The 12,695-nt window shown below is 38.1% G+C and overlaps 2 protein-coding genes across 3 annotated transcripts in view; one reads left to right on the forward strand and one right to left on the reverse strand.

Annotated features, from left to right (window-relative positions):
* LOC306822231 (uncharacterized protein) overlaps nucleotides 1–12,695 on the forward strand; it is a 237,273-nt gene that overhangs the window by 75,588 nt on the left and 148,990 nt on the right. The window lies entirely within an intron of this gene.
* Nucleotides 8,730–12,695, reverse strand: part of LOC306822218 (A-type voltage-gated potassium channel KCND3-like) — a 71,370-nt gene continuing 67,404 nt past the window's right edge. The window contains exons 6-8 of one of the 2 annotated variants that reach the window (XM_079341081.1): nucleotides 12,654–12,671; nucleotides 12,009–12,268; nucleotides 8,730–10,581 (exon numbers count right to left, since the gene is read on the reverse strand). In XM_079341081.1, coding sequence (XP_079197207.1) covers nucleotides 10,341–10,581; nucleotides 12,009–12,268; nucleotides 12,654–12,671 — 519 coding nt within the window. In that variant the 3' untranslated portion in view covers nucleotides 8,730–10,340. The remainder of the gene's footprint in view (nucleotides 10,582–12,008; nucleotides 12,269–12,653; nucleotides 12,672–12,695) is intronic. The other variant, XM_079341082.1, reaches the window with a different exon arrangement.

Raw genomic sequence — 12,695 nt, forward strand, 5'->3', positions numbered from 1 at the left:
AAAACTCACTCAAACTGGGATCAAACCAGGATCCACCGTCCAGTTGTCCACAGCAGCTTGTAATCATTAATCAGAAATTCGAGAAAAAGCAAAACATCTGGAAATATTGGAATCCATGGTGAAGGATCAGATGGTTTGCAGCTGGAAACGCAGAAAAAAATCTAAGTGTCTTTATAAAATGAAACGGACAGTCCAGCATTGACTCTGAGGCCACTGTTGGACTGAAGGAGGAAGTTTATTATTGATGTGTCTAAAGGAAACCATATGTGTCATGAGGCAGCCATAGGGGCAGCTTCCTGCCCACCTTCACTGCAGGCCGAGAGGAAACACCTGAGCCACACACTTGTGTTGCTTCACCCGGATATAATAAAGAAGGGAAGGAAGAGGTGACTGTGCAAGGAACCAAATCTGCAAGTTGTTTATGAATCTCATGATGTCTTCATATTGTTGCAAAAACACTCAACACATCTACTGCAACTTGAGGGGATACATATGGCTTATTTAATCTGGAAATAATTATGTTGCAAAAAGAACAAACAGAAGAAGGAACATTTAGTGGAATCCACTTAAATAATCCAAACAAATGCAGTGTTTACATTGAGGAAAGCGTTAACTTGTGTTCTCTGTATGTTCAAAGCCCTATAAAGCCCTCTAATCCAACCTGGCTGAACTGTTTGTAAAGTATAGCTGTGCATTGAACACAGACTTTTTGCTCATGGGTTTAACCATTTCACAAGATTAATAGTGAACATAAAAAGGATGAGGAAGATTGTAAGGTGCAGCCCATGGGGTAACATATAATATGTCACATACATGATAAAACCTAATCCAGACCAGGCACTTCCTCCCGGCTCAACAAAGATATTTAGCTTTATTCACTTTGTAAACTCCGTGCCCTCTAACATGCTTCTATCATCTGGAAGGCTTACCATCAGGACTGATGTTGGTGAGTGATGAGTCCCAGATGGATGGACGAACAGACGGACGGACGGACGGACGGACAGACAGACAGACAGACAGACAGACAGACAGAAACTAAGAGAGGAATGAAGCAGATGGATAACTCAGGTCCTAAAAGAAGTGAAACAAAAAGAAATAGATGAATCATCGAAAGAACAGATGAAGATGAGCTGACTTCTTTCTTTTATCCTCTTATTTTAGATTGCAGCACTAGCGAATATTTTAAGACTTCTGTTCAGTGTCATTTTGACTGCAGCTATAAACCTGCAATATTTTTGTTTAATTATGACTTTCACTACTGATAATAATACAATTCAGAGCAGTTGAGCTATAATCAGTGATTCTCTTCAGTCTTTGCGTTCACACACTTTACCCACAACAGCTACGGAGAATATTTAGCTTGTTTTTCTTTCCAAATGCAATCAGAATGTTCTGATCAATGAATCTGAATCAATATTAATATTGATTGTTGAACATACCCACTTTGTGATTTAAACTCCCAGCATGCTTCCCTTTTCATTTCATGGTTACCTTAATCATGTTTTGAGATTGCTAATTTGTTCCTGTCCTCTGTTTTCTTGAATAGTTCATTTTCTTTAGATGTTTAAGAATAGCCGCTCAGACTTCATTACGATGTAATGTTTCATTTCATGAATGATTTATACTGAATGTTTTTCATTCATACACAATAAGGTATGTTAGGTTTTAATGGTCAATGAACCATCAGCGACTTGTATAACATTCCCTTCATATATCCTCAAACTAATTATTATGTTTTAGCAACAGTCCAAAACCTAAAGTTCATCATCAGTCATGGCATGTAGCAATTAATAATTACATTGTTTTGTTTGTGGGTGCACATTCATCTCATTTGTACCCGTGTTTACTACAATCGCTCCTTATCAAGCGTTCACGCCCGATATACAGCACATGTATATCTTCATCAAGAAAGAGTTGAGGCCATGACACGTGGATCTATTCGACGTTCAGCACGACGACTTGAAACAATTTCATCTCAGACGTGACCTTGACCTGCAGCTGCTTCTCCTGCATGTGTCCACTTCCTCCCAGCTGTCAGCATGGACACACACGATAAGGAAATGTCTCCTCACATCGCTCTGCACTGAAACACATGCAGCACATGTAACAGCAGCAACTGTTAAACTATACATCACTGAAGACAGAAAGCATTATCGTCTGTCGTGTATGTGTATGACTTGTTTGGCTATCCTCGCATTCTAGTGTTCAGTTTAAAAATTGGATCAAACCTTGAAGAAAATCAGAAAACACGTACTGCAATGACATCACCATCTTTGTTACATTGGGACGTGAGCTGATTATTTTCATTATCTTTGATGTCTTTCCAATGCACAAGCTGCAAGTGTTTTGGTTGAAAGCAAAAATGGCTACTTATCTCTGCTGTCTGGACAAAGAAACAAACCAAAACTGTTCTGATGCAATGTGACGCAGGTCTGCTTGTTCACTTAATTTAGCTTCAAAGAGATTTGATAAATGATGGAGTTTTATGTTAAAAAATCTCCTTTCTACCAGGTAGGTATGGTTTCCTTGTCAACAGCTGATCCTCCAGATTATACACTTGGATAGAACTGATACTAAAGATGATTCTTTGCCTCTATAAGTTAGGGATTTGGGTCTGATTGCAGCAATTTGCATCATGCAAGCTGTGACTTGTGTTATAAATGAGTATACAAGAGTCCTGGAGGTCTTTTACATGCATCTAAATCTGCAACTGTTTTTTGTCAGACATGATTCTGCTGCAATATTCATTTTTCCTTTGTTTGTTTGGTCTCAAGAGTTTGCTTTGGAAGAGGCCTGTCGTTGTCAAAGGTTCAAGGCCTTCATGCAATCTGTCATAATAATGACACCAGCTGTTAAGTGGAAGCCAGTATACTTCGTTTTAGTCCAGCTATCAATTTGTGTGGAAAAACAACCAAACATGACACCCGGAGAAAGCTTGTCTGGTGGGAACTTTCTCTAAAGTGCATGGCAGAAAACAAGAGCTAAAAAGAGGCTGGCGGTCAAGAGTGAGAAGAGTGTCGCATTGCTCGTTACAGAAGACACTTGTAGGCCAAAAGCCAAAATCTGCTAACTTACAACATAAATGAAGTGAAGTTGTAAATTGATTTGACTTTTGTATAAAAGCTGTTCTCAGGCTGCACTTAAGCTCCATCCTGTTACTGACCTTAAGCTGGTGTCATTCATGTTGTTTTTATCATTTGGAACACGCTAGCCAGATAACGAGCTATGTGAACAATCAACGCATGTTTCAGCAATCAAGACATTCATTTGGTTCCCCTTAACTCCACCTCTTTGCATGCTTCTCTATTAGCCAGAAGATAAACAGGATCTGCATTTCCAAAATGGCAACCACCATTGTCAGGCTTCTTGATGCCTCACTGAGACTACGTCCATGTTCATTCAGCCTTTGATATCAAGTCTTTTGGATAAATTTTGAATACATTTTGGCAAAATGGTCCCAAGTTCTTTACATAGAAATACGTAATCAGGCTAACAGAGCAAACTGAGAAAGATGGTGACGTTCTCATTTCAATTATCCAAGAAAGCATGGCACATTGGTTAAAAAAAAAAGCCAGTAACAAAAGTGTTTGAATAGATTTTTTTCAATCATCACAATAATCAAAACACAGAGATATCACAAGGAAAAGTGTTGACTTCAGGAGCCCAGGTCACTTCATGTGGACAACACCAATCCTTAACCCTGCCTTTAGAATACATTGACCTTATTTTAATGCAATCTTAATTATGCACCAGGACTATTAATGGTCTTACTGTACATGTGAAAGCACTTAGGCTATCTCTTTGTGTTATGTCACCACTCTGTAATGGAGTGAGAACCACTGAATCAGATGCACTGCTTTCATGTTTCAGATATGCAAAGAAGAACAGACAATATGATGATGACACGGCAGACTGTTCATGTTGTAACTGTCATTCTTGAACTGTTTAAAATGCATTAAAACCACATCAGTGTCTGAAACTGTCAGATAACATCTTTATATTATCATATTACATAAACAGGCAAGTTTTTATTTCACACAAGAAGGCTGAAAAGACCTGATGATGTAAAGCACAAGAGGAATCAAATGACTAGAGTTAATATTCATACATAATATATGACTATCTCAATGCTTGGTACTTAATTTAGTATTCAAAGATGAAAGAAAGGACGTGTGAAAGAAAGACGGCAGCCTGATGACATTTATATCGAAAGTGCTAGATGAACACTTTAAATGATCATCCACCCCTTCATGAAATGCATTAATGATTTAATTTTAGTTTCTTTTGATTGAAATAGCAACAATTCTCCCCCCAAAATAGACTTCACACTATTTTATCTACCACTGTTTAAGCAGAATCAATTGATGAACTCAGTGGTGATGTAATAAATGTTGTCAATACAGTAAATAATTACATAACCAGATAGTAGAAGCTGCCCTGTGCTCAGACCCGGTTCTAAAACCTAGGGTGCATCTGAGATTAAAAGGGGATGCAGCTATATAGTGACAATGAAAAATAGCTTCTAGGTGTTATGGGTCATGTCGTCTCAAATGTGGTCTCCGCTGAACAGAGAGGTCACATGCACCTGTGTTAACCATCAGATCAAGGATGTAGTAAACACGATGATGTGAGTCAATGTTGTTATTTGAAAGCCTTTATTATTATTATTATTATTATTATTATTATGTTTTTGCAGCAATTCACTTCAGGGTGTAGAAATTTAAAATGAGGGTGCAATGAATGCCTTTGCAGAATCTGGCCTTTCTGTGTCAGGCTTTTCTAACTTTTAGCTTAATGTAGTGTTTAATATGTATGCAGCTGATATTTATTGATTAGTGACCCCTTTGTAGCTAACGTAACTTTTTTTTTTCCCGTTTACTCTGCCCTATGAAAGCTGATTTTAAAGCGTTTTCGTCTACAAGCTTTTATAGTACACTGCCATCTAGTGGTCAGACTCTTTCACCACAGGACATGCAGCTGCTGTTGTTGAAAGTAAATTTTTCTGCAAAGTTTAGGTTTAATCATGAATTCAGTTCTCGAATCAAAGCAAAAAAAGGTATTTTTTTTAAAATACATTGTGACACAGTTTAGCATTTTCATTAACACGCAAACGTTTATGAATGTAATGCCAGAGTTCTGTGACAAACGTGATCCCCTTGACGCCTGAATTTGTTACCATCTTCTCTGTTGATTAGATTTTTTATTTTCATTAAAACTGACTTCTATTTTACACCCTTCTTGAATAATTTCTCTGCTGTTAATGCTGATCTGTGCGGCAGCTGTATGTTTATTTTTTTGACTCTCCAAACTGACTTAGTCATGCTCTGTTTGAGTCATGGAATGACATCAACCAGACAAACACTAATGATGGGTAATAAACTGTGACAGACTGTCAGAGTCACTTATAAAGTCGAGAGTGAGTCGACGGTAAAACACCTGGTCAGGTACGTGAAAGATGAGTGAGCGGTGTGGGAAATATGACTCTGACTTTGTGATCACATTATGTCACAGCCATTACAAGTGACTGATCTTTACTCTTGTTTTTAGTTCTCTCTGTTTAGCTAAGTTCTGTTACAAAACAGTTTGGATTGTGTTTCAAACTAAAGACAGGAGTTTACATCTCTTGTTTTTATCACTAGTTTTTAACTTTGTTCTGGATCACAAAGTCTTAAACTAGAGTGAAAAGCCTATTATCAGAGATTGGGAAAACGGCTTTTAGGTATTTAACCTGGAATCTTCTGCAGAATGACTTGAAACTCAAGGAGCTGGTGTCCTTAAATGTTTTCAAATCTAAAATAAAAGACTTGGAAGCAGATTTTACAGGATGTCAATGTTTTCAGCTTGAATGCTTAAACTACTGACTCCCAGATTCAACTCATGGATTGTTCTCGTTCAGTGCAAATTTGAGCGTTTAGTAAATACTTGTACATTGTCTCCCTTTGTGTCTCAGTCTGTAACTTTGTGTTTTGCTGCTGACTGTCTGACTGAAGTTCTTTATCTCAATGGGACCAACGTTGTTTAATAAAATCCAACATTTTAGTGCTCTTATCTACAATTATTATTAAACAGTTTATAAAACGTGTGCTTTATGTTTCATAAAGGGAAAGCATGTCATGGTAAAGATGTTTATAAAATGCGTGCATTAACTCACATTACTTTTGGAATAGAAATGTTGATGCTGAAGTGGAGCAAACCGTGTTGTATAAGAGTTCGACCTTTTCGTGGAAAGTGTCTTCAGAGCACATCTATTATGAATTGGGTGACTGCGGCTCAGCTGGTAGAGACGAACTCTGTATGAAATGAGTTAACCATTATGGACACTTTACATAGCAGCCTCTGCCATCAGTGGTGTGAATGGATCCGTGTGACCTGCAGTTTAAAAGCACTTTGAGTATACAGACTAGAAAAGTGCTGTATAACTCCATTTAACATTTATAAATAGAGACAAATACAGGAGGTTGACCTACTATTTTACCCCTTTTCAAAGTGTTAAATATTAGGTTTCATAGGTGATGATGAAGAAAGAAATGCAGGTATCCCTCGTTATATTGACTTCAAGGTTCATGCCTTTAATGGTTATTTGTACATTATAGTTTTAAATATTTTAAACAGCTCTGATTAACTCCAACTCATTATTTTAATTGGTGTCAGTAAGGTTTCTCAATTCAGTAATGATAATAATATTGATGATAATGTATTGAGTGAAGATAACTTGTGTATTACGCTGTCATCTAGTAAGTGGCATCAATGAATGACTAAAGGTGCAACTTCACTGATTTCCTACGTTTGGCAGCGAGAAAAAATAGTATTTTTTAGATGATCCTCTGTTCCTCCAAAGTGTGCAGCAGACAAGCTGAAGTTTGAGGTCTTTGAGAGAAAAACTCCCAACTCAAACAATTAGAACATTTCATTTAAGTTTCTACCTCTTGCAATGCATTTTGAACTGCAACTGAATATGTCTGAAAGGTGCTACTGAAATAAAGTCTGACTGATTTAACATTTCAACGTTGCTGAGAAAAAAGGAAAAGATACACAACACTTGATTGTAGTGTCGGAGTTTAATTTCCTGACACTTATTTGTTATAACAAATAAACTGACAGAATATTGTAAAGACAGCTAACAGACAGTGAAGCTCCGTTCAAAAGGATAAAAAGATAAGAAACAACACAAACAGCAATGCCAAGACTCTTAAAAAAGTGACCCCCATAATGCATTGTAAAGTCAAGTCCATCATATTATAACAACAATTGATCATCATTGTACAGAAGTAACACTGGTGTGAGGGAAGTGCCTGCTGTTTTGAATACATGGAGGTGATCTATGATTCTGCAAAAAGGCCTAATGTGTAGAGACTGCATCAGTGGTTACCAAGATCCAAGTTCTGAACACCACGGCCGAGTGGCTGTTCATTGTTTTCAGTGCGAACAGTGAGAAGAAGAGTTATCTAAAGGGCTCAGAGTTCTTTTTTTAAATATATATATATATAGCAGCATAGAGAACATGGCACAATACAGGAATGCAAAACAGAGTTTACCAATGCAGCCAAAAACAACTCACTTTGTGATCAATTAAACAACACGTCAAAACATATTTCATATAGGAAAAAAAAAACTAAAAGACAAATATCATTTCATACAACAACAACTGACTTGACAAGCGTTCATAAACAAACCTAAACACCATCTTCATAAAGACAAACTCTACTGTATGCAGCAGGTTGGCACATACCACATCGTGCTTTCTCACTGCAGGAGTGAGGCCTTAAACCTGACCAATCAGTTTTTCTTTTCTTTGTCAGATGCATCTTTGCTGCCCTCTTGTGATCATCTTTGACATAATTCAGTTAACCCGTTATACAACAGGTACAGCAGGCTTTCCTTGTGTGCTGATAAACAGTAACACCAGCACCAGGACTTTTGAACTAAATCAGCTGTTCTGAGTACTTTTATTAAACATTACATCAGACAGCGTCTAGATTCATACAACACAGATGTCACCAATGCATTTTTCATCATACTCTTATTTCACAGGACATTCACAGATAAATGTGCATCATAAAATGTTTGTGTCGCTTGGAAGAAGTCCAGTTTCAGTCAAGCTGTAGAATCACACTACGGTGTGTGTGTGTGTGTGTGTGTGTGTGTGTGTAGGTGTGTGTGTGTGTGTGTGTAGGTGTGTGTGTGTGTGTGTGTGTGTGTGTCAAATAAATGATTAAATAAACAAAACAAATAAAACAAAACAAAACAAAAAACCTTTTTGTCTTGTACATTGTCTACTGTAAGTTGTTTGTTTTGTGTTGTGTTCAAGCAGTATCATATTCGAGGATTAGCTTTTCATGTGAATTTCAGCAAATGATTGTTTCTGGGGGTTTTTGGCTTGCAGCCTCGCGCCCAGCATCACAGGAATGCTGATATTCAGAACAACCTCTCTCTCTATATATACAACTGTTTGTGCCCTTACCCAGTAGGATTTAATTTAAAAGTTCTGACCAAGTGATCTGATTGGAGAAGAGTCATATCATGAATAATAATATGGAGTTCAACGGCACTGCATGTATTGGTGCGCTGTCTAAATACTTTCAGTGGTCCTTGTGTAGACTGAACAAGTCTGTAACTCTGATTTTCAGAGAAGCTTGAAAATCTAAAAAAAACAAAAAACAAGAGAAACTGAACAGCCTTTAAAAAACCCTCCAAATTATTTAAATGATTTAATGCTCCGCCTTAAAAAATTAATTATCTGCATACCTGATTCTTGTTTGTTTACTTTCAGAAGTCAACACTGAATGAGGTTTATGTGTCTTTGTTGTTTAAAGAAGAAATAAAATGAGAAGTGGTTTGACCTGATCACAGGCAAAAAGCCATCACATAAATCTGAACAGGATCATACATTCATAGAGTAAAAATAACATAAATATCTAGTTATTTGGAAATGTATCATTAGCTTTTGTGTTAATGATAAAGCATGAACAGATCGAAACCATTGTTTTCTCTCTGTGATATCGACCTCCAATTAAAACACATCCATGAGTTACTCAGCGCATTTTAAAGGGTTTTATTTACACAGAAAAAAACATGAAACTCAAGTTAATCTTCAAACACTCACTGACCTGATGCTGCACGTCACTATCTAAATCTGTATTCATCCGCTGCTTCAAATAGTCCCCAACAACTGCACCATTTTCCCTGTTTGCCGTTTACTCCAGTGCCTGGGTGCAAGAGGAAATCAATAATAAGCCATTTTTCAAATCCTTTTAACATCATATTTGGTTATCTAATTGTAAAAAAATATTATTTAAAGGTCACATATAATCCTGTTTTTCACCAAGATTAAATAATTAAACTAACAAACAGTCTGTTGGAGCCCCAATTTTCTGAAAAGTGGAGCAGGCAAAAGACAAAGAGGATGGACTTTTCTCATAATTAAGTGGTTTGTAGATGGTATAGGGACACCCATTAGAGTTAGATAAACGTGTATTTTTGCACAATGTGTGACCTTTTAGATGTGTGTCTTAAGCAGAAATTGATAAGCAGAGGACTCCATCAGAATGAAAAACCTAAAGTCATGAAGGAAGTGTGATATCAATCACTGGAAAGTGAAAATCACAGCTTGGTTTAAATCTTGACGTGATTAATCAGACACAAATATCCAAGAAAATACACTCTTAGGTTTCAAACACATCAAACTCACATATTACCAATAGGACATTTGCAGCATCCTTCCGGGTGCCATGACCTTTGTAACGCTGCTGTATAGAAAACTGTGTACAATTCTTTTTTTTTTGAACGTGAAACAAACAACACACAACACAAACAAGACCAAACAAATTCAAGTAAAAATGGTCAACACTTTTTTTCAGTTCACAAGTTGCACTTCAAACACATTTCAAGTCGACAATGTCCTTTTTTACTATTTCACCGTGACTTCACTTTCATCTTCCCGTGACACTGTGTGGAAAGAGTTGGCTGATTATGAAACGAGATATGCTGTTTACACATTGTCATTGAATCTCTTCCACCGTACAGGCTGTAAATCATCTTTACGGCTGTTATTAACTATTAGAAATGCAGTGATTCTGTCCATATCTACAGTGCAAACACGACATGACGAGTGTGTGATTCCTGGTTCACATATCTACAGTCCTCCACCTCTGCAATGCCTCAACATCAACTGTCTTCTCTTACACAACAACTGGTGACTCCTCAGGGGATCAGCCCTCCTCCTGTCGACCCTGTGAGACCGCACAGGGTGCTGCCAGGAAGGTAGCGTGTGACCTCTTCTTCTTCTTTTCCTCTCCTCTCTCTCCTCCTGCTGAGCTGAGTTACATCCATCACACAGGAAGTCACAGAGCAGACACTTTGACGATGTTCATCCCAGCTGAGCTTGTTGTGGTCTGGATGCTTGGTGTTGCAGGCAGACCCGGAGGTGGGGGCGGCCTCCTCTGTGGGGGCCCGTGGAGACCATCACCGTCAGGGGTCAAAGCTGGAGGTGTGGGGAGGCTGATGATCGCCGTGGTGATCCGACCGCCTCCTTTGCAGTTGACCCTGCTGCTGTTGTCTGTTTTCAGGTTGAGGTTTGAACGACTAGGGGGAAAAGCAGATTAGAGAGTCTAATTCACAAATACTCTGTGTGCGCCGCAGTCCGTCAGCGGCACTCACTATGCTGTAACTCGCTGCCACTCTAGCCAATCAACCGTGTTCACACAGCGGGCGCCCTGGTTTGTCCCAACAGTGGCACTATGCTTATCTTCCTTCCAAATGTGCTGCAAGTCTGTTATAAACTGCTGCAGATTTGCGTCAAGCAAGGCAGAACACCGCAACCTGGACAGGAAGTCAGACAAGCAAACTTACAGAGCATCATGGGTGCAGGCCGTCCGATGGAGCAAAACCATGACTCTGACGGACCACGGTGCACACAGAGTGTGTGGAAATTGGGATTAAGGGTAGTTATATATTGTAGCCTACACAAAGACTTCATAAAAGTCACACCATGAAATGTGCACAAACAGAATGAGATTACACATTGTCTACAATGTGATAAGAATATTGACAAACAGATAAATATATCAGAGTAATTCATTCTGCATGAATTATTTTTGTCTAATAAACTCACTGATCTTCATATGTCGTGTAAACAATTTATCTTCTAGATCTTTTTATTTTATAAATCAACACTCAAAATGTTTTATTTTGATTTGGGCATTTTCTCATTAATTTGATTTAATTTGAAATTATAGAGAAAAACTATCAAACTGATTAAGTTGATTTTTATGTTACTTTAATCCCTTCTAGTGACTGTTTGGGGTATTGCATTCTTTATTTTTTTTATTTACTTCATTCAATTATTTTGTTCCCAGTGCTGATTATGTTCACCGCTACTCTAAAGCCCCAAACACACAGAAGTAATAAAGGAAACCCTTTTATGAACAAGTCTGTCATTTATAAAGCAAAGCATTCCAACGAAAATCATCTACGACAATAAGCCAATCACAGACGTCCCCTGTGGAACAACGTCTCAGTAACGTTGCTTATTTATTTTAAGGTCATTGTTGTCTGATTCATGCCAGTCAACAGTTATGAGGTACTCATTGGCAAGTACAAATAAAAGTTTGAATAACATTTGAGTGTATAATCTTGAGACTTGTTAAGGCTGATTCACTGATATGTCGGAAAGTCATTGTATGGATGACAAACATCAGGCTCAAAAAGCCTTGATATCACATCTGGGCGGCACTGGAAATAAAGAAGGGATTTTGTTTGCAGTGCAGCATTTGGGATAAAGCGTATTATTGTCTTTTATAAACCAGTCCTGGTTATGTAGAGCCCACATATTTTACAGTTACCTGTGGGAGTCAATCAATCAAGAGTTAAAAATGCTTGCCCTTACATGGCTTGTTGGACTTTTATTGCACATGAATGCTTTATCTGCCCAGCGCTATTAAAAAAGTAGACAGGTTTCTTGCTAGCAACTTGATTTACTCCCCTGTCCTCCCTCTAGCCTTCAGTCTTACCTGATGGAGTGTGAAGGTACATCCCCACACTGTATGTGGAGCGCGCTTAGCTCCTGCAGGGGGCTCTGGTGTGTTGGTAGAGGGTGGGCAGAGGACAGGCTGATGTTGGGCAGAGGCATGTTTCTCTTCACTTTCCGGCCACAGCAGCTCCCCACAGAACTGTCGTGGCTGGCTATGGAGGGGCTGCGAGACGTGTATGTCTGTAAAGCCATCTCTAAACAGTTCTGCTCATACATCTGCTGGTCCACAAACTCATGAGCCTGCAGGAGAGAAACAGAATAATGGTTTAAACAGACATGGAGAGATTGTTGGAGAAAGGAAAACAGGATGTAGAGTAAATCAAATACAGACTCATGGGACTGATGTTTTGTCTTATATGTCATTCATAATTCTACAACAAATACACCAAAGAAAGACAATTAATACCAATAATGAACTTACAGAAAAAAACTACTCTTCACAAACTTAGACACGTGGCCAATTAGTATATTTGCTGCTAGGTAAAAACAGATCCAGTGTCAATCTTTTATGTTTTTGCATTTACATTTATTTTTGCAAATCAGTAGTTCTTCACTCTAAATGTACACTTATGCACAGAGACATCTAAATCAAACTGTTATGTGAACATTTTGAAGCCTTTCTTACTTTGTTTCTTGCTTCCAACTGATGTGGAAAAGAACATTTTGA

Source organism: Symphodus melops (genome assembly GCF_947650265.1).
Source record: "Symphodus melops genome assembly, chromosome: 4".
Taxonomy (NCBI): domain Eukaryota; kingdom Metazoa; phylum Chordata; class Actinopteri; order Labriformes; family Labridae; genus Symphodus; species Symphodus melops.